The following is a 21,232-nucleotide window of genomic DNA, read 5'->3' on the forward strand; positions in this document are numbered from 1 at the left end:
TAGCGGTTCTTTTTAAGCAATGGGGAATAGGTAATTATTTGCGATTCGCAGTGCTGTAAATTGCAGACGCTGCTATATTAAAGGGTTTCATACTGCCTTGCATAACCTCACCGTTTGTTTTCGATGGAGACATAATGCGAATCGGTTAATATTTGGACGTATTTCTGCCAAACGGAACTATGTGCATTAAGACATGAGCCCTGAGACCCATAAGAATATATGCATTACAGAGCTCACGTAACAATGCACATAGTTCCGTTTGATAGAAATACGTTCATTTGATCCCCAGAGCGATGATCCCAAGCGTGCGGATTTATCCGTGCCGCACGGTGGATCGAGTCAATGGGAGGGGTCGGTCATCGCGCATCACGCGTCTTATTTTCTCTGATTACGGAGATTTCCCACCCTTAGAATAGAGCAAATTACACTCACCTAATGTATTTTTCGTCGTAGATTCCATTTTTGATCATTTTCCAGCCGAATAACGAGTTTTAATACGAGTTTGACACACTTTTTCATGACTATTGAAATTGGGATCCTTGATAGCTGTTTTTTCACGTTACTTTCGGCGAATGGGACCGTAAGCATCTTACATAAAGAATAATTTTGCAGAACTTGACTCAAGAACATTACTTGAGGAGTGAGGGAGGGCGGCTTTACAGCCCCCTCACCACGAAGGTTGGCAGATTTCTTTCAATTTCTGCTAACATCGTTTTTTGTTCATGTTAATTGGTTTCTCGCAATTGCATACTGACACATATGCGGAGCATTCTGATAATGTTCATTTTTCTTCTCTTTCCCTCCAGCCAGTCAATAGATGTTTTCATTTTTATGAACTCTCTACTCTTTCAGTTATTCAACAAATATTCATATTTCAAAAAATAGATCATTATATTAAAGAAATAAAAAAGAGATGTATATGCTGTAGCTTATTTTTATTGAGTCATCCTAGAATATTATTATAGGTACTTATCACCACATAAAAAAAATTGAATGTGCAGGGGAAAAAAATGATATCATCTTCCAGTATTTCGTTTTGTTCCTCAATGTTTGGAGTGAAGTTTGAAACATATTTATTGAATAAATATTAAAATAGGAGGAAAATTATTTTTCATGCAAGTTCTGATCCCTTGAAGAACCTCTGAGAAGGACTATTGTCTCTTGAAGAAATTTCTTGTATTTCTTCTTTTTCAACCCACAACCAATTAGCGGCTCTGGTGCTTGCACTAGAGCTGCTATTCCGGACGGTCCCAGCTGGGGAGTATCAATGCAGCATGTTACATTGTAGAGACCGCGCGTTGGTTGATGGGAATCGGCGCCATTTTCGGCTATGTTCCTTGTCATGACTTTATTTTATTGCATACTTTTTTATTGTTAGACAATGCTATGTTGTGTATTGTATTTTTGGAATCATGGTGATACAGTCAACAATTCAAAACTTGTTTGTGCTTTTATCTCGTGATGGAAAAAATGTACTTTACGTTCAAAATTTGAAAATTTGAATTTTAAAGTTTTCGCGGTTAAGGAAGCTTTAACCACTGGGTTGGAGCTTCCTAGTCATTTACTCGATATCAGCTGATAGCAAACAAAGGTTACCAGGGAAACCGTAAATGTCTAACAACTATCGTGGCCATTGGGTCGATTATTGAAATGATATCGACTGTATGTCGCCGCTTACGACAGGACATAGCCATATCTTAACTGTGTAATATATCGCAATTCGATATTGTTTTGATTTTTAAAAGGAGCAATTCATTCATACAGTTCCGATTAGTTTTGGCGAACGGGCCCTTAACCTACGGCACTCGGCTCATGGGAATTTTTTAACTCTAAATTTTTTAACCTAACTCTTCCATTCCGGGAACATATTTATTGAAAACGGCGACTTTTTCAACAGTCCTATTTTTATCTACAACATCTAAGTGGCCCTTCATAATCATTTAATTTTGGCCCCTGGCCAGAAAAAGGTTCGGAAATTGCAGTGATTTTGCCGAAAATGCTGAAGTAAGTAAATTTGGGCATTTTTTTTCCTTCTTCAAACTCTGTGGAGAAGCACTTTTCCTCCAGTACATCTATTTTTTTACTTATCTCTCGCAAGGTACATTTACAGAAGGTGTGTTCCAGTATTAACAGTTCAGATTCGTTGTTTTTTTATTATAACGCTTATTTCGGAAAGCAATTATTACATTGTTCAATTCTACTGACTTTCAACACTCGATTATACTCCCGGCAAATTCTGCAGCAGCGTTTCAAATGTTGACTCTAATGCTTCCAACAGCCATCCGATGTCTAAGGGTTTATTCCTAGATTTAGGGATTTTCCGGAATTTCCAGGGATTTAGGGATTTTTCAGGAAATCTAGGGATTTTTTTTTGATGAGGTAAAGTTACCAAAAATCAACTTTTTAACCTCAATTATAGCTTCGACAATCGAAAACATTTTTTCATCTATATTTTGTAGGCCTTTTTGGCAACACTATTTTCCCCGCAAATAAGCCGGAAATTAAAACGATTGTGTCCTTCGATGTACTTGACATTCAACTGCATTCAACCTGTTAATAATAAGAAATCAACTAATATTCTTTCATTTTATTGGTCTGGATTAGCACTGCTTTCAGAGAGCGCCAAAATTCAAACGAGCCAATCAGATTTAAATATTGCAAATCGCTACATCGAATGACATCATGATTCTTCATAAAAAAATGGCGCTTTTTGCAAAATCTAGGGATTTTTTAAGTATATTTGAGCAAATCTGGGGATTTAGGGATTTTTAGCGAAATCTAGGCATTTTTTTTCTTCCCCGCTAGGGATTTAATATCGGAAGACTGGCTTCCAGTATCGCAGCGTTGATCGTCGCCGATGTCGAAATGGAACCTAATGCCGGACATACTGTAACACCTCCATTCCTCAATTCCGGTGAGGAATACGTCTCTACCCTTAACTCAATATAAATATACAAATTGATAAGTGAGTGCTTTAGTCTCCTGAAAACAGAATTGCGAAACTTAAAATTGGAGAAAAATGATGAGTAAATGAAAAAATGGAACCAATTGATGGAAAAGTCGCATGCCATTCTGACACAAAATATGGCGTCTATCGAATCACCTTAACTAAATAAAATAACCAAATTTTCAACTCTCAAACTATCAACTATCAACTATCAAAATTCAAACTATCAAAATTTCCAACAATGACAAAAATGATTGTAATATACCTATAATGTAATGAAATATACACGCTCTAATCATTTAATTTGTATTACCTTTATGTTATGTACCTACATGTTATACTACATAGGCTGTCCAAAAAGTACCGAGACTGGTTCTATAACTCAAAAACCAAGATAGCTAGAGGCTTGATCTTGGTCTCATTTGAAAGATCAACTCAATATCCATCGATTAAGACCAAAATCAAAACTTTCGGTCAAAAATTTCAAAAGTTACAACACTGTTTGTAAAAAAAATATCGGGACCCCCTACCGTTTTTTATGACTATTTTCTCTTGCCAAGAACACTCTCTAAATTATTAATGATCGGTGCACGGTTCTTTTGGAACAAATCATGGCAAAACTTAATCGGTTTGGAAACACTGTCAAGCCGTCGTCGTCCGACTACGGGTATAAGGGTTCAAAATCCACGGGGAAAGAATGAACCGTCAGTCAGCCATCCTCAAAAAACCCGGGAAATCGGCAGTTGTTGACAGTCCACAGTGCGAGCGTGGTCAACGCTGCAGATAGTGAGTGATTTTGTTTCTGTGTTCGAAATTTTTCATACCACTGCTTTACCTCTTTCCATGATGGTATGAAAAATTTCGAACACAGAAACAAAATCACTCACTATCTGCAGTGTAGACCACGCAAGCACTGTGAACTGTCAACAACTGCCAAAAATTTCCCGGGTTTTTTGAGGGTGGCTGACCGACGGTTCATTCTTTCCTCATGGATTTTGAACCCTTATACCCGTAGTCGGACGACGACGGCTTGACAATGTTTCCAAATCGATTAGGTTTTGCCATGATTTGTTCCAAAAGAACCGTGCACCGATCATTAATAATTTAGAGAGTGTTCTTGGCAAGAGAAAATAGTCATGAAAAACGGTAGGGGGTCCCGATATTTTTTTTACAAACAGTGTTGTAACTTTTGAAATTTTTGACCGAAAGTTTTGATTTTGGTCTTAATCGATGGATATTGAGTTGATCTTTCAAATGAGACCAAGATCAAGCCTCTAGCTATCTTGGTTTTTGAGTTATAGAACCAGTCTCGGTACTTTTTGGACAGCCTATGTATTTTTATAATAAATTTTGCCAACATGCTTTTCAATTCAGTCTACAACATTTCATTCCGACGTGGCAATAATGATTTATAATGCCCCTAAACATTAAAATGAATTACAATAGTAATGCCGCATTATAATGTCGTATTATACATCGCAACGATTCATGTCCTACTGATTATTGATTATTGTAAGATGAATTCTGTTTTCTCTGATTGTATGTTTCATACGTGCGAAGCAAGTACGGGTCACTAGAAACGTGGTTCGTACGGGTGGCTGATGAAATTGATCTTCGAATACCTTTTGATGAGCTAGGGAAATGGAACCATCTGCATCTCATGGACAATAAATAGTTGCCGTAATTAAGGTCATCCCGTGATTAAGGTGCCGTGATTTAAGTCATAAATTCTTCATCTAATTCTTGATTCATCTCCAAAATGTCTGCTAAAGCTTTCATGCGCTTCTATTTGTATGCATGAATGAGCAAATTGGGTATCGAACAAGCGGACACTTTTTGAAAATGTAGATGATTCTGGACAATATCGTACAGAAATCCACGAGCTGCAGATAGAACCATTACTTCTAGCTCATCAAAAGTTATTCGAAGATCATTCAACAACCTCTTTGACAAGTTGCAAAAACTTTTCGTTAACAATGGTGTCACACGGTACTAGGAATATTTACTATTTAACGAACCTTATATTTCCCTGACTCAGTCCTAAATTATAGAAGTATGCGTTACTTTTCCAGCAATCCAAAAAAACAATTATACGAAAAACCAATACCTACACTTTCAGATATAAAAATGCAAATTTTTTGCAGCCTCGCTAAACGACTTATCAACCAGAGATTTTTTAGGAAGCGGACCTCCAAAGAGCTTTCAAAATTAAAAGTATACAACAAGTGATAATGCCATGTATTCGCCATATCAAAGCCCAATACACATTTATACACCGGCTACGTAAATCTGCTAAGTTACAAAACATGAATCGACAGTTGTCGGATTGTACATCAATGACAAAATGTGTCTAGGCCCTCATTCTTGACTACAACTACTGCCCCCAGAGCCGCTCTCCGACGCCAATGCGTTGGAGCTTCCTGCTTGTTTTTACTTTCTCGCTACCCTAGGGTAGAGAAAGTATTGTCATCCTCCAAATGGGGGAAAAAAGTTGAAATTTTATTTGTATGGAGCTCATGAAAGAGTTCTAGGTATGTTGCAGACATTTTGCAAGAAACGGGACGTGTGAAATATACAATGCGCAAAACATACACCTTAAACTTTATCGCACAGTATAACGCTGATCGACTCAGCTTCAAAGACCAACAGAAGGTTAATGTATCGTCCAAAAATATCAACAAGTAAGCCAAAATCAGTAATCAGTAGAAAAACTATCGAGATTGAAGGATATCGTGTGATGCACGATTTTATTGATGACAATAGAGCAAGATCGGATTCCCAGCAGGCGCGACTTCCTATCATTCAAATGGACCGTTTTCGCAGATTAGCGGATATTAGCGGCTAGTTATTACATAATATCATTCCTGATAGTGTACAGGAGGCAACCCAACAAAGGATTTTGCGGACACTTGTGGACATTTTTTTATCGAGCTATTATAACATTTTTTTGGGCGTTTTTTAAAAGCAAGCTTTGGAGGTGGTTTTGGTCCTCCTAAAAATATGCCAATGCACATTAATGATATACCAAAATGTTCCTTAAAGGGAGGAGAATAAGCATGTTTAATTGAAATTTTGATTTATCTGCCACAGAACTCATGCAAAAGCGAAATAAAACCTTGAGAATTAGACGGCAAATTTGATACCACCTGCAATGTCAGCTTTAGGCAACCCGCATGTCAAAGCGGAAGGGTTCAAAGATCCTAGAATCGTGGATACATTCATTTTGGAAGCTTAACTACTAGAAAACCAAGAAAAAATATTTAAAATCAGACTTTTTTTTTTGTCGCCCATGACCGACCTCTACCATTGACTCGATCCACCGTGTGCCGTGCGGATCTTACCTACACTGTCGTGCTAAGGAAAAGCGCCGTATGAACCTTCAGGCGTTGCCAAATTGTCTTCGATAAAACATAAATTCCCTGGTAAACTTAGGAATATTTTTCTTCCAATTTTTCAGAGAATGTTGTTCGTATGTCGATCTAAAGTCCCTGAAAATTTTTAAGAAAAACATTCATAATTTTCCTCAAAAATGGACATTTAAAAAAAAAAAAAAAAAAAAAAACTTGGCAACTCTCGAATGTTTATACGGCGTTTTGCCATAGCACGGCAGTATAGCGGCATGGACTGCGCACGGACCAACAGCTTCAGGGAAAGCGCTTCCCTGTCTTAAAATATCCGTACGTCTGACGTCACAGAATGACGAAGTAGCCAATAGCGGCACGGAGGACGGCAGTACGGATCTTGCACACGGAGAACCCGGGAATACTGCTTCAGAGACTGATGAACGACTGTGTATATACGGATTACGGATTTTAAAATCAAGGGTCGTAAGATATTAAAAATGAATTGAAATCGAATATTTGTTTTGATGATTTTATTAAACAGGGGTAGTGCGTGTTACTTTTTCGATTCAGTTTTTATCCAAGCGGGCTTAGCGGCCAGTCCAATTTGGGGTGCAGGTTGGAAGCCTCATGGATGCCAGGGGCGTGGAGTGTTTCGTGATTTATCGATTGATCTGCGTTTTAAACTTGCGGGAAAGGATCGATAAACAGGGAGTTCGCAAGGAACACCTTATTAATCGATTATCTACCATAGCTTCAAACGAGAAAATATCGAGAACTGATCATTCACACCTCGCCATAGCACCGTACCAAAAATAAGATGGGGATAAGTGAACTTATGTACTAATTTTATACTTTACTTTGGACTGTACCAATCATGGTAACATGGCATCACGGAAAAAAGTGTCATGGATTATCCCCTGAATTGTGGTACTACCCCAATCGGATTCCTTTTATGCTAAAAGGAACTATGTTACATGCAAACCTTATGCACATAGTTCCTTTTAGCATAAATACGTCCACTTTGTTGGATGATTTAGAAATTTTCAATTAATTGGACGTACGTCTGCCAAACGGAACTATGTGCATTATAACGTGTGTTATACATATATTTGTACTTTTAGCGGTTTCAGGACACATGTCTTATAATGTGCATAGTTCCGTTTGGTAGAAATACGTCCAATTGTAGTAGTACCGCAAGATTTGGGTTAGCAACCTACTTAATAGTGTTAGTTTGTCCTCATTTAAAAAAAATCAATAAGGAGTGGAGATTTTGAAATACCGCGAACGGGTAATGCTTTTTTGCGGTTTCACCGTCAAACCATGCCTTTCAGCAAGGTATCGATATGGCCAAACTTCGGAACCACTTATCTCTATTGGGATGTTTCAAAACTTCAGCTCCTCAGATATATTTTTGCCAAGAGAAACGAGCTAAAATAGCTTGAAATTTATACAGAATTGCATTTGTGAGGAATTTGCGATTAGACCATTGATTCTTATGTAAAAGTTCGCGAGAAACACGATGATGCCACTGGTTTTTTCTGAAATCATCTCCCAAGCTCAAAAAAAGCTCTCAAGTTGAGGCCAAAATGGAGGGAATATCCCACGCTATCCTGAGAGTCCACCTCTACATCAAGAAAAACTCTCCATGCGAAGATAGGGAGCAAATATATTGACAGGGCTGCCACTTTGGGGACTCCAAAACTAAAAACACGGCAACACTGTTGATGTATCCCCTCCCTATCTTTGCATGGAGAGTTTGTTTCGATGTAGGGGTGAAATCTCAGAATGGCGTGGGATATCCCCTCCATTTTGGCCTCAAGTTGAGAGCTTTTTTGAGCTTGGGAGTTGATTTCAGAGAAAACCAGTGGCATCATCGTGTTTCTCGCGAACTTTTACCTAGGAATCAACAGTCAAATCGCAAATTCCTCACACATGCAACATCTCCATTCTGCTACCAGAGAAAATAAATCAAAGAAGTTTTTAAGAAAGTACGTTGGTTAGTTTTCCAAAGAAGAATAATGAAATATAAGAGGGAGTCTGCAACGTCACAAACGGAGATACGTGGGTCCGCACTTAAGCCATTGATATTAGGATTAGAATTATAATCGTCATCTTCCGGCCAAACTACCACAAGCGCCATGCGACATTTCAAAATATCCGCCTCCATTTTATTTTTTTATAGAGGAATTGTTCAACGAAGCTGTCCGAAAATGTCACTTAATTTTCTTTGTGCTGCCGATAAAAATTCAGCAAAATTTTCAAACAGATTCAACCAACAATCTCTCCATGAAAAATTAAACTGGCGGCGGGAATTTTGAGACGTCGCATGGAGCTTGTGATACTTTGGCAGGGAGGTGACGATAAGTAAATACGCTTTTGATAAATGATGTGTTTAACCTGAAAAATTGTTCACCACTCACTGTGCGGGACTTCTTAGACCAACATTGTGATAAAGAACAATGCCTACGTTATATGTACAAAAAACAAAATATCCTAAAAAATACAATCTAAAAAACGTGAATACAATACAGTTTAGAAAAAAATAAAGAAAAAAACAAACACAGCTTCGCTTTGAACAATCATCAAGGCAAGATGTGTGGATCGCCAATAGATAGATGAATTTGATCTGTAGATCTCTGGTCTCCAGAATGCATTTAATTGCGTTTTTCTCCGTCAATCGAAATGAAGAGTTCACTTATTTTTTACCTCGCCGGCTCCCACCTTTTTACTTTTGCTATAGGTTTCGAAGTAAAATTTGGTGAAGAGGTAAAGGAAAACAGAGGCAGTTATTGCGATGTATATGGCGAGAGAGATCAGCATTTCACATCGGCTCCAAAGCAGAACACCCATATATGCTATAATGATCACAAAATGACTCTGAAAACCAAAACGAAAAAAAAAAAAAAAAAAATGTGAATGCGTGAGTTCTAAACTATAAACATTGAATAATGTAAAAAATTAAAAAAAAATAACATAAGAAAAGAAAGAAAGAAAGAAATAAATAAATAGATAAATAAGAAAAAAACTCAGTTTATTCAATTTATATTGTGACCGCGTTCAGCAGAAAGAAACCAAGCCACACGAGCTATTACCAAATTTAATTGGGCAGTTTAAGTGTTTAAATGAAAGCGGTTTTGCGGATTTTTGTGCAAATTTCAGTAAATTTTCTGCATGGTACGTAGCAAATTCCTTGACATTTTCAAAAGAATCCGCAAAAACGTTCTCTTTTAAAAGAGAAATTGCCCACTTAAATTTGGCGGAAGTGGATTTGGCTTGGGTCCTTTCTGCTAAACGCGGTCCATTAAAATATGATTGATTGCAGTGCAGTTGTATATGAATATTATCAAAAGATCTCGAATATTTAAAGGACATAAAACATAAGGGACACATTTCTGGCGTTATAGATATTACAATACGTAGCCTCTCTTTTTGCCTAATCGTTCACTTGAAGGCGAACTCTCTTGCTCGCTTGAGACCGAAACAGTGTGGCACCGAACATCGTTCGCCTTCAATTGGACGAATCGGCAACATCTGCTCTTAATACCGGATTAAAAACGTTTAGAACGTAAGGCGCATGCAGGTAGGCAATTAATGATAGTATGAGTCGTTGATATCCATTTACCTACATCTTTAACACAAAAATGTTGGGTTCAACTTCTCGACTTTGCCGTGATATTGATGACTGAGATTTGAATTTCTTTATAATACAATAATCAAATTCAAAATAGAATTAAAAAAGAAATGTAATAGAAGAGATGCTCGTGTGAGAAGTAATCGAATCAATGTATTATCACTGTTAAAACTAGTAGAATCTTTATATGAAAATGAGTGTCTTCCCGGTTACTTCTTTGACTTCTTGAGGTCAGGGTCATTTCTCATAAGGCTCCTAGCTGTTTTTTTTTTTTTTTTTTTTTTTTTTTTTTTTTTTTTTAAGATCATTTTTATAATTAGGAGAGGAGAACAAAATGGTTTCCTGACATAAAAAGACGACTTGAAATGAGATCTCACAATTTGGAGCTGAGTAACGTGTTTCTTCCACCAGAGATGCTTTTGCACTGATGGTCCTAGAGCTGCCAAGAAGTAATATCCGTACATCCAGACGTGAACAAACGCATTTAGAGCCCCAGCGAGCACAGCATGTTCATCTAAAATCAAAAATGTCTATTAGTTTCCTGCAACACAATGTGTTGACAAGGCGCGACTTTGACGCGTATATATCAACCTCATTAGTTTTCATTTACAGACATTTTAATGTAGTAAGTAATACATGAAGGGAATTCACGATCCAACGCTGCAACACGACTTCTACCACGCACCTGGACGAGACGGTGTATTGTGAGCGTAGAAAAGGCATTCGAAGGAGTTAAAAATTTTTGATCTGCCACAAGTGAACTTATCAATTTCTTAATGAACAGTGTTTACGGAGTATTTTAAGCCAAAAAAAGAAGAAAAAATTGTCGGATTCCTGGAGAATAAAGTCGATTTAAAGTTATTTTGAGGCTGTAATACTGCCGTGCTAAGGAAAAACGCCGTATGAACCTTCAGGCGTTACCAAATTTTCATTGATAAAACGCGAATTTCCTGGTAAAATTATGAATATTTTGCTCCCAATTTTTTAGAGTATTTTTTTCGCAATTGCACCTGTAGTTCCTGAAAATTTCAAGGAAAAATATTCATAGCTTTTCTAAAAAATGAACATCTTATCGCAGGAAATCTGGCAACTCTCGAATGTTCATACGACGTTCTTCCTTAGCACGGCAGAATAGCCAAATCACCGGCAGTAAATCCTGTTATATTATTGGTAAGAAATTGACTCGATATAAATGCAATCGCATTGAATATGTCTTGATTTTGTTGTTTCCAACATCTTTTCGTGCAAGAAAGTTGCATGAAAGTAACTTGGAATATCAATTCTCAAATATAATGAACTCAGCGTATACAAAAATGGGGCTTATTTCCATGAGATTCGGCGCATAACCGCTGCCAAAATGCAAAAAAATCAACTTAGGTACTTTCCAGAACTTTGGAAGGCTGCAGTCCCCTTAAATAACACCTTTGAAAAAATTTAATAGAAGAAAAAAGTCTTATTTTGACCCGTTGAACACGCCTTTGCAGCTTGGCGGTTTAACCCTGTCGTTACCAACTTTGTAAGTACAACTCAGGGCCAATAGCACAAGCTTTTAGTTTGTCTCAAATTTGATGTTTTCGTTACATTACATCTGACTCAAACTCTTCCATACTGTAGAAAAACCCGCATGAACATATGAACGTTGGCAAAGTCCCTCTGATAAAACACGGAATCTCTATAATACATGTAAATTTTTTGATTGAATTTTCAGAGAACCATAGTTGCAGTTTAATGGTGCGTATATTTGAACATCTCAATGGGAGATATTCATTCCTTTGCTTAAAAGTAATTACTGTATCGGATGAAATGTGGCAGCACTCAAATGTTCCCACGGCGCTTTTCCTCAACATGAAAGTATTGATGGTAAAATTCCCAAACCATCTCGGTTTGCAGCGCTAAAGACCGCTTGTCAACTTTTGTAATTTCTACCTATACTGAGCATCGTCTCTTGGAAATTACCGTAATTTTCCCTCTTTAAAAGAAAAACATCTTATAAAATTTACAATAAATGATGCTGGTTCGTTTATTCTCAAAAAAAAAAAAAAAAGAAACATGAGAAAAGAGTTTAGAACACTGCAATTTGGCGGATAATTTCTCTGTCGTTTTGTGCTGACTTCTCCGTTTATCCGTTCTAATCCGAGAAAAGTAAGCCGACTATTCTCTCACAATTTGATCGAATTTTCAGCCTAAAAAGGAATTCTAATCCACGAAAAAAAACTTTAAAGAGAATCGTGACGATGAAACACGCTAAAAGCTGTAAAATGTCCATTCAAAAAGCACATTCCGTCAATGGGGAAAGAGATGAAAGTGTGAATCATTCGAACTTTATGCTTGTCTAAAAGTATTTTAGCTGTACGTAACCTTAACCTTTCAACACAAGGACGATTTTATTTTTCCACTTATAAATCTATTAAAAAAGTATACTCCTAACTGGCTTCCAAGGAAAACTTTTGGTTGCTTAACATTTTCTATTCTCTGTTGTTTTATTAAAGACGGGGTGTTTTATGTTGGTTTATAAAAGACGTTTTATTTTGCCCTCTTATCAATCCACTACCTCTTCCTCTTCCATTCTCGCAAAACCACCCAAGGAACATTTTTCAAGGGGCAAATCGCGCTATTTTGAAATTGAGTTACGATTTTTGGGCGATCGATAAAATTGTTTGGATCATCAAAATCTGAGCGATTATTCTCAATCTTGTCGAAATTTTATCTCTCTAAAATGGCGTTCGATAAAATCGAAATTTTGGCCTCATTCATCATGACTTATTGTTCGATAATATTGCGGTACATCGCCGTCAATAAAATCGCGATTTTATTTCAAGTGTATGTGATGAAATCGCAATTTATTCCAATTTTTCATCCGATAATGTTTCGATAAATCGACGACGATAAAATCTCGATACGTTCACCGATCAAATCGCAACTTTTCGCCAGTGGCGAGGCGTGAGCGATCGATTATCGATTTTTCCCCATGTGAAGCTATGATAAAGAATCGATTGTTAAAGTGTTCGTTGCGAACGTCCTGTTTATCGATCTTTGTCCATAGGTTCAAATGGCAGATCAATCGATTTATCGCAAAGCACTCCACGCTACTGCCTTTCGCCATCACGGCTACTTGGACGCTTGGTTTTTTTGCTCTGAGGATTAACCTGACTTCCTCGCCCCTAAAAAATTTAAATTTCTGATACTGATCACCCTCCGTCTAATTTTTTATCGCTCTTTTTCTTGTATAATTTGGTTTTAAATAGAATCAAGAATCCCCCCCCCCCCCCATGATAATACTTCCCTCGTGAACTTACTTTGACGGTAATTATACAGCGTTATATAAATGCTCCGACACGACGCATGTTCTCTGCAAATCGTCACCTTCCAGGCAAAGTATCACAAGCGCCATGCGACGTTTAAAAATTTCCGCCTCCATTATATTTTTTTACAGAGAAATTGTTCAACGAAGCTGTCCGAAAATTACACCGAATTTTCTTTGTGCTGCCGATAAAATTTAGTGAAATTTTCGAACAGATTCAACCAACAATTTCTCAGTAAAAAAATAAAATGGCGGCGGAAATTTTTAAACGTCGCATGGCGCTTGTGATACTTTGCCTGGAAGGTGACGAAATATTCATGTTATCCTGTTTCACTTTGTGAAAAATAAATATTCAGAGCATCACAAATTGTAAGATATTATCTTTGTATATTTTGTATTTTTAAATACCCAGATGTTGACATAACGAAAAAAGACAATAAAAAGAGAGAGGAAGAGTTTTATTGTTTCACTTTTTAAACTAAAAAGAAACCCTCAGATATGTAAAAATCAGAATGTGCAATAAACGAGAGGGATCATTCAAGATACGAGTTGAAAATGAGGGATGATTTTTCATTTTTCACAAAAATTGGACAGCTAGTGATCAAAAACAAAGCCAAGACTATAAGGGTCTCCTTTTCCGACGAGTGACACAATATTATTGAAAACCCACTGAATGTATTTAATTAGGCTTTGATTATATTTCATCGGAGATCATGCGGTTTTCTTATTTTTTTCCTCGCCAATTGTGGCTTTCGTCCCTTTGGTGTATGTTCTGAAGTAGAACTCGAGGAAGAAATAAAGAAAAACGAAGATGTTCACTGCGATGTGCAAGGCGAGAGATATCAGCACTTTGCATCGATACCAAATTAATACTCCAATATATGCCAAAATTATAACCAAATGACCCTGGAAAAACATAAACGGCAATTAATGATTTTTTCGGAGTATAGAGTCTAATGCTATGAAACTCAAAAATATAGTTAAGAAAAAAAATGAGTTAATAAATAAATTAATAATCTCAATAAACTATTGCATTCTTTATGTACTCGTTATAGACGAGACTAAATTACATGTTCATAAAATTAATGCTTCCAATATCACACGAGCGTCGAGCGAGGAAGTCTACTATTTTCGAGAGTACGATTATTTTGAGGTGCAGAATCTGTTTTTGTCCCTGATCATTCAAATAAATGGACGTATTTATGGTAAATGGAACTATGTTCAAGTGGGAAGATGGGGTGTGCTCGTTAGTGGTCGGGCCATAAGAATGAATGGGAAGTATAAAGCGCCAGTGACGTCAGCGGCAACGAACGAGCCCGAGCAGGACGGGGAGTTCGGTGGCGGGACTCTTTAACTTATGAGCCCTGTCCGCAACGCTCTTGTCGCATGTCCACGGCTCACGAGTTATCACTCAATTCCTTTTCATTTAATGTCAAATCCCACTTTTCCATTTTCTCAATAGCAACTATATCCACTGACCATATTGTTTCTTATACAGCTCCCACGAGCCCATCTTTCCACTTGCACATACATATAGTTCCTTTTAGCATAAATACGTCCACATGAAACCCCTGTTTAGAATCATGACCTGTTTAGAATCATGACCTGTTTAGAATCATGACCTGTTTAGAATCATGACCTGTGTGGCACCAAGCATAGTTTGCCTTCATGCATATTAAACAAGTACAGGGCAAATACCATTATCATGCCAAATTAGGTATCCCGCAAGTTCATACATGGTACGCGGGTAGATAGTCAATTAAATTTACTCAATTTAATTCGACATCAATCTATGCGTAAAATGTTGACTAAGGAATTCGGTTTGATCAATGACTGAGAAATAATTTTTTTTTAAATATTCATCATTTATTTTATTTTTTACTTCGTATTCCAGGATGATTAGGTCCGCTTGGTGGTGTATGATCCACTTCAATTTTCCCCACATCACCCATTCACATTCGTAAACTGACAATACCTTCGTACGAATTGTTCCTCCTGATGTTCTTTATTCTCTGAAACTTCATGTGAACTCAAGTTTTTTGTCTTTAAGCGGTTGATGGATCTTTCACACGCCTTTCAAAATTATAAGAGAGGAGGGCGGAATGTAATCCGAGGGAAGGTTTTAAAAATAGGGCTTACTATTTGGAGTTGAGTCATGTGTTTCTTCCACCAAAGATACTTCCGCATCGGCGGTCCTAGAGCTGCCAACAAGTAATAAGAGGACATCCAGATATGAACAAATGAATTCAAAGCTCCAGCCAACACGGCATGTTCATCTGAAATTTGAAAAATTCATTATGTCACATAATAATATCTCAAAGTTTTCATGATTTTGTTCAATACAGTCTCATTAAATCGCAAGCGAAATGAGAGAAATAACTCTTGTCACAGGAAATCAGCAACCGCCGACAATTTTCAAGCGGTATTATGAGTGCTCATCATATTCCATGATGATTTTCATCGTTCTGATAAAGATTTCATTTGTTAAGAACTTCAAAAGCACGATCTCGGGTTAGAGCGCCTTCGACTTTCCGTGATACTCTCCGCTTTGCCGCGAAGTTCGTTTAGTTGCCGGTCTGGACCAAACCTGACTGGGGTCAATGATTTCATTACGTGCTCACGCGAGCGTGCTGCCGCAAGTGTGAACTGGACTAGTCACATTCTGCAATTCGGAATTATAATTTCTGGCTCATTTGTAAAAACGCGTATGTATATAGGGAAACTAATGACGCATGCACTGTTTCTAAATTGAGCCAGAAATTATAGTCCCTAATTGAAAAATTTAATCCAATTATGAATTCAATGAATTATTTGTTGTCTTGTGTTGGCCCGACAGGTAGGGTTCCCCTTTGGGTGCCACCTGTTATTTTTTGGTCTTTTTCTTATCGCATCATGGAATAATAAATTAATCATCTTTGAATAAGGAGAGGAAAGCGTCTATTTTCATTCCAAACATAAAAATCATTGCTTTCTATAATTCATTCTTTAATTCTGATGTTTTACATTTTTCTTTTCAACGTTCATACAAAGAGAGCAAATTTCCCGTGACAACTTTGAGCGGATATTGTGTTCATTGATGTCCTCCGTTTTTTGGAACAGAAATGACACTCATGGTAACAAATCTAGGATTTTTCGTTTTTATGCAAACTCAAGACAAGTAAGTAAGTATGATGTGCTTGTTTTCTTCCTTGTCTTTTTCCAAAGAAGAGTAAAACCAGGAATTTTTAAATTTCCTTTTTTCCAATATTAATTATACTTGAGCAGTTGTCATGTTACGAAAAAAAAGAAAGATAAGGAAAAAGTAAATAGGTCGCGCACACATTTTTACTTAGATTTTGGGACACGAAAATATTTCATAATATACGATGCTCGATGCCTCTGGATTTCTCACCTTTCATATATTTGAGAAACGCCCAAGACAGAATAAGGACGTTGACGTGGTGAAAGACGTGAAAGAAAGTTATATGAGATTGTTTTTTTCGTAAGACGAAGAATACCTGCAAAAAAGAAGGAAAATATCAACAGAACATTGACTTCATTTTAGTGCAAAAAATACGACCTTTCATAGCAGTTCTGCGTAAAAAGTCCTCATGAAAAATTCTATATAAATTCAAATTATAGTATCTACTAATTAGCGGTTGTCTCATTGCATATCTAGATGAGCGACTTAAAACTCTGCAAATCTTTAAAGAAATATAGTTTACGCTTTACATGATTAAGAAAAGTTCTCCATTGAAGTCAACAAAATTAAAATTGGATAATAAAGATGTCTTTGAATTTATCTTGCCTCAAAGATTCGCTCATATCCTTCATTTATACAGAATTGTGGGTTAGATCAAGAATTACCTACCTCTCAGAATAATTTCAATTTTTCAAAGTGACTTAGCAATATGAGCTCTTACCGTATCCAATAGATCGATCAATTTGGAAATGAAGAAGTACCAGGACCCTGTTAAGACCTGAAATAAGATTAAATCCTTTATCAATAACACTTATATCTACCAATCTAATCACAAACAACATAGATCGTTTATTTTAATTATAAAATCAATATTAGCCTTATACGTTGAAATTGTAATAAAAGTTAGACTTACTGGCAGAAAATACGGATTATTCTTCCTGCCGGGGAATTGGCATATGTCTTTTCTTACGTAGAGCATGCTTCCAGGAGTGGTGAATAGCTAAAACATTAAATAAGAGCAAAAGGAGAAAAAAATAATGAAATGTTTTTAAATTAGCACGATGAACATTGCTGGATACAAATTGAAAATGAAACCAGAAAGCACTATTTCGATCGCTATGTTTTCACATTTCCGGTTCCGTTTTCTTCTCTCGGAAGGAAACTATTACTAATTACTTTAAAGTATAATTTGGGAGAAAAAGCTCAGTAACAGATATACTGTACTTCAGTTCATATTAAATACTGAAGTTTTTCGACTCAGGTAACCCAAATTATCGGTCACAGAAACTAAACTACGGTTAAGTGACCGGCTAATGTTTGGTGTTTAGTATGAACCAAAATCAGTATCTGTTACCGAACTTCTTGATTTAGTTTTTGTCCAAAAAATACTTTCAGGTAGTTGATGAAAATCAGGAGAAAATTTCTCGAATTACATACTGTTTGCTCTCCCTTATGAAAATAAACTAAGGGTTGTGAACGATTGTCGCAAATCGAGAACTGTCGATAAATGGCTACTACTTTTTTATAATTTGAGAGCAAAATGCCGCACCATTAAGATCTCAATGGACATTTTTTATGCAAAATGTTATTTTTTCCCTTATCTCATAAAACATATTGTCTTCCTTTTCTGTGTGAGTATTTTCCTTGAGCCATGGCGTATTTTCAGACGAATCAGAAACCGTGTTTTGTCACATGAAACTCGAGGAGCTTGGCGGACAAGGCACAAAGAACAGTTTTTTTTTAAAACAAAAAAATTGAAGTATTACTGCTTCAACTGAAACTAATCTTAAAATATATTCAGTGAAATATTAATAACTAAAATTCAATTTTCAGGCATCAAAAGGTGAAAATTTTTCTGCCAAAATGTTCCCTGTAATTTTTAAACTTGTAACATGTATACTTGAAATTATACAGAAACTTCACTTAAATACTTCTTGCCCTCCAAGCCCCTAAATCGATTAACCTATCAAAACACTATTCATGGAATCTATTTTTCCTCCATTTAAATGTATGTGAAACAATTGATTCTTGGTGATGCAGCCTGCCTCATCTGAATGGATATTTTTAATGACTTGAATTGGGCGTATTTCTATGAAACGGAACTATGTGCATTATGACGTGAGCACTCTGAGCCCTGTTATGCACATATTCTTATGTGTCTCAGGGCTCAAGTCTCAATGCACTTAGTTCCGTTTGATAGAAATACGTCCAATTGAAGAAAAACAGTGTTGCCAACTTGTAAAATCGCCACTGATCTTAAACCGATCTCATATCATCTATTCCGAATGCTTCGATTTTTAATAAATCAAATCTAACTTTCCGCTTTGCCTAATTCCCAACTCTTGTAACTGATACAAGTTGTCATTAAAATAAAAACCGAGAAAGAACCTCTTTACTGTTTACTGTACCAACAAAGGGTTCTTCATTCGTTTTCACAAACATTAACGATCCTAATTGTGAACTTACCAACCAGACGAGCCAGCCATTGAAGAATATTTGAAATAGATTGTAGGCTACCATGAGTCCTCTTATCGGTAGGGGCTCCCTTTTTTCCATAATTTTGGGACCCAATTTGAGGACAAAAAGTAAGTAAGCAACAGCAATCCAAAAAACGGGCTGGAAACTATTCATCAAAAACCAACCGTCCACCACATCATCTGAAAATTAATATCCGAATAATTCAACAGTTAGGCCTCGCGTCTTTTTCATTCTTAAACTTTTTTTAAATTCGAAAAAAGCAGCTGAATTCTATTCGTTGATCGGATCATGCGTCGAGATTCGAAATCATTACGATACATAAAGATTGATATATAACATGACAATTATTTAATACATTACCTACTCATTTATAGCGCGAGGCGGCGCTATAAAAGCGGCTTTATGTATGTACCTACTCATTTGAGAATGTTTACGTTTCTACCCATGCGTTTGAGTCTCCCGGGAATAATGGTCTGTATCTCCTCTGGTGCACCCAGTGCATGGCGATTATACAAATTGGTAATACTGTTTTTCCTGCGTTTAAATCCATTGGAAATATGGATTCTAGGTGACACGGGCTAGTTCACCTAGAGTCAATTGTTTAACATACATTGAAATGGAGGAAAAACATTGATTCCAACTTTCAAGTATCGCCACTGGGTGCACTGTTCCCTTGCACGGTCACAATAAGGTCACATTTTACAATCGAGAATTAATATCTCTGGCTCATTTCAGAAACAATCTCTGTGCCATTAATTTCCCTTTGCAGATAGATTATTTTGTAAACGCGGCAGATATAGTGTTTCCTTGCAGTAAAGAAATACTATTTCTGCAATATGGATCATATTTTCCAATCGGGAATTATTATCTCTGGCTCGTTTTGGAGACAGCCGTTTTGTCAGTAGTTTTCCTTTTGCATTCAGGTAGGTTTTTTGGTGGATAAACCATAGAAAGTGGCTCTTCGTGTCAAAAGGCAGTCCAATTTATGATGTTGAGAATTTCATACTATCACATTTGTCTTTTCTCGACAGAAAACCCCTTGAACCTTTTTCTTAAAACGAGGTATAATTTTCTTCGCGCCTTGAGGTGATTTTTTCAAAATTCCATGTAAAATTTTTTGTTGGCTCCCTGGTCAAAAAGTGTAATGTGAACAGTAATTTTATCATATCGGAATTGAGATATCAATTAGAGGTTGGAAATCTTTGCGATATTTCAAAAATTCCGCTTCCTTTTATTTTTTCCAAAACCAACCAGTCAACTTTCCAAATTAAAAACATAAAATATTTTGATATCGGAAAAGAAAAATCGAGGAAATTAACAAGAAATTACATTGACTGGTTTTCTGAAGAAAAAAGAACTTATGACAGGAAGTCTTGCAAACGGAGATACGTGATTTCGCACTTTGACCATGGATATGTATTACTCAACTTCCACCACCGGTGCGCAATTTTCGTCTTCAATATTGGCTTCTAAATTGATCATAAACTTAACGTGCAGAGAAGTATTGACTATTACCTGTAACAAACTCGCTTTTGAGGAGCTCTATTTTTTCTTGAAGCCAAGTGCCCCTTTGAATCTGTGCCATTTTGCAAGTCTTGAGTCCTAGAGACTGTTTACCATGGATTGGCTTCCTTGTGACAAAAATTACAATACAATTCATTACTCATTAGAATCTTAGAGTTATTATGAAATCATTCTCTATAAAATTATAAGATATCAAAGCGCTCTTCGAGTTATTGATTTACAAAAACTTTAATATACGAAAAATGTGTTTATGAATTAACCAGCTCAATCAAGAGGGAAAATAACTTATCTGAGTCACAAAAAACTAGGAAAATAAAATTACCTTGGTTAGAACTGAGTAACAAACATGAAGAAAAATAGTTATTCCCCTATGAATAAATTATAATTACCTATCTATCTACAAAGCGCGGCAAATATGATGGCAACGATCGCTCCGACGTCCATATCCAAACTGGTATTACTTAATGCAGTCTGATTGCACCTTGCACCGACGAGAAAATACCTACTTAACCTACATAGTTCCAGTTTAAATTTCTTCTTCTTCTTTTCAATTGTTTGGTTCATCCGTTTATTTTTTATATTCATATTTCCTTATTCTTTTCTTAAAATCACTCAAGGTTATGGACCGCACTAGACGACAAGTTTAAATTTGTTGCCTCCTCGAAAGTTCAGACTAAATCCTTACTTCGGACGAATCCTAATTTGACTCTGTTTATTGACCAGGCGCCAGTCCTTAATGAAGAAAAACAAACACACGCATCAAAATCTTTGTATTATACCAGTGCTGACAGCCTTTTAGTTGAGATTTTCCAGATCTAACGCTTCA

At 36.5% G+C, this 21,232-nt stretch overlaps 1 protein-coding gene across 1 annotated transcript; it reads right to left on the minus strand.

Moving 5' to 3' along the window:
- Positions 1-6,586: 6,586 nt before the first annotated feature.
- Positions 6,587-20,511, minus strand: LOC109033840 (very long chain fatty acid elongase 4). Its single transcript, XM_072301487.1, has 7 exons — positions 20,398-20,511; positions 18,871-19,061; positions 17,318-17,404; positions 17,126-17,182; positions 16,615-16,720; positions 10,300-10,436; positions 6,587-9,168 (listed from the first exon to the last, which is right to left on the minus strand). The coding sequence occupies exons 1-7, from the start codon at positions 20,465-20,467 to the stop codon at positions 8,983-8,985; spliced, it is 834 nt and encodes a 277-aa protein (XP_072157588.1). The 5' UTR covers positions 20,468-20,511; the 3' UTR covers positions 6,587-8,982.
- Positions 20,512-21,232: the final 721 nt, after the last annotated feature.

Source organism: Bemisia tabaci, chromosome 6, assembly GCF_918797505.1.
Source record: "Bemisia tabaci chromosome 6, PGI_BMITA_v3".
NCBI lineage: Eukaryota > Metazoa > Arthropoda > Insecta > Hemiptera > Aleyrodidae > Bemisia > Bemisia tabaci.

Bases quoted from the DNA above. Each gene is read 5' to 3' on its own strand.
- LOC109033840 (XM_072301487.1), bottom strand. From the start codon at position 20,467: ATGGCACAGATTCAAAGGGGCACTTGGCTTCAAGAAAAAATAGAGCTC. The intron at 17,405-18,870 runs GTAAGTTCACAA...TTAATGTTTTAG, and splicing joins ATGGCTGGCTCGTCTGGTTG to CTATTCACCACTCCTGGAAG. The intron at 16,721-17,125 runs GTAAGAGCTCAT...TCTTTTTTGCAG, and splicing joins TGATCGATCTATTGGATACG to GTATTCTTCGTCTTACGAAA.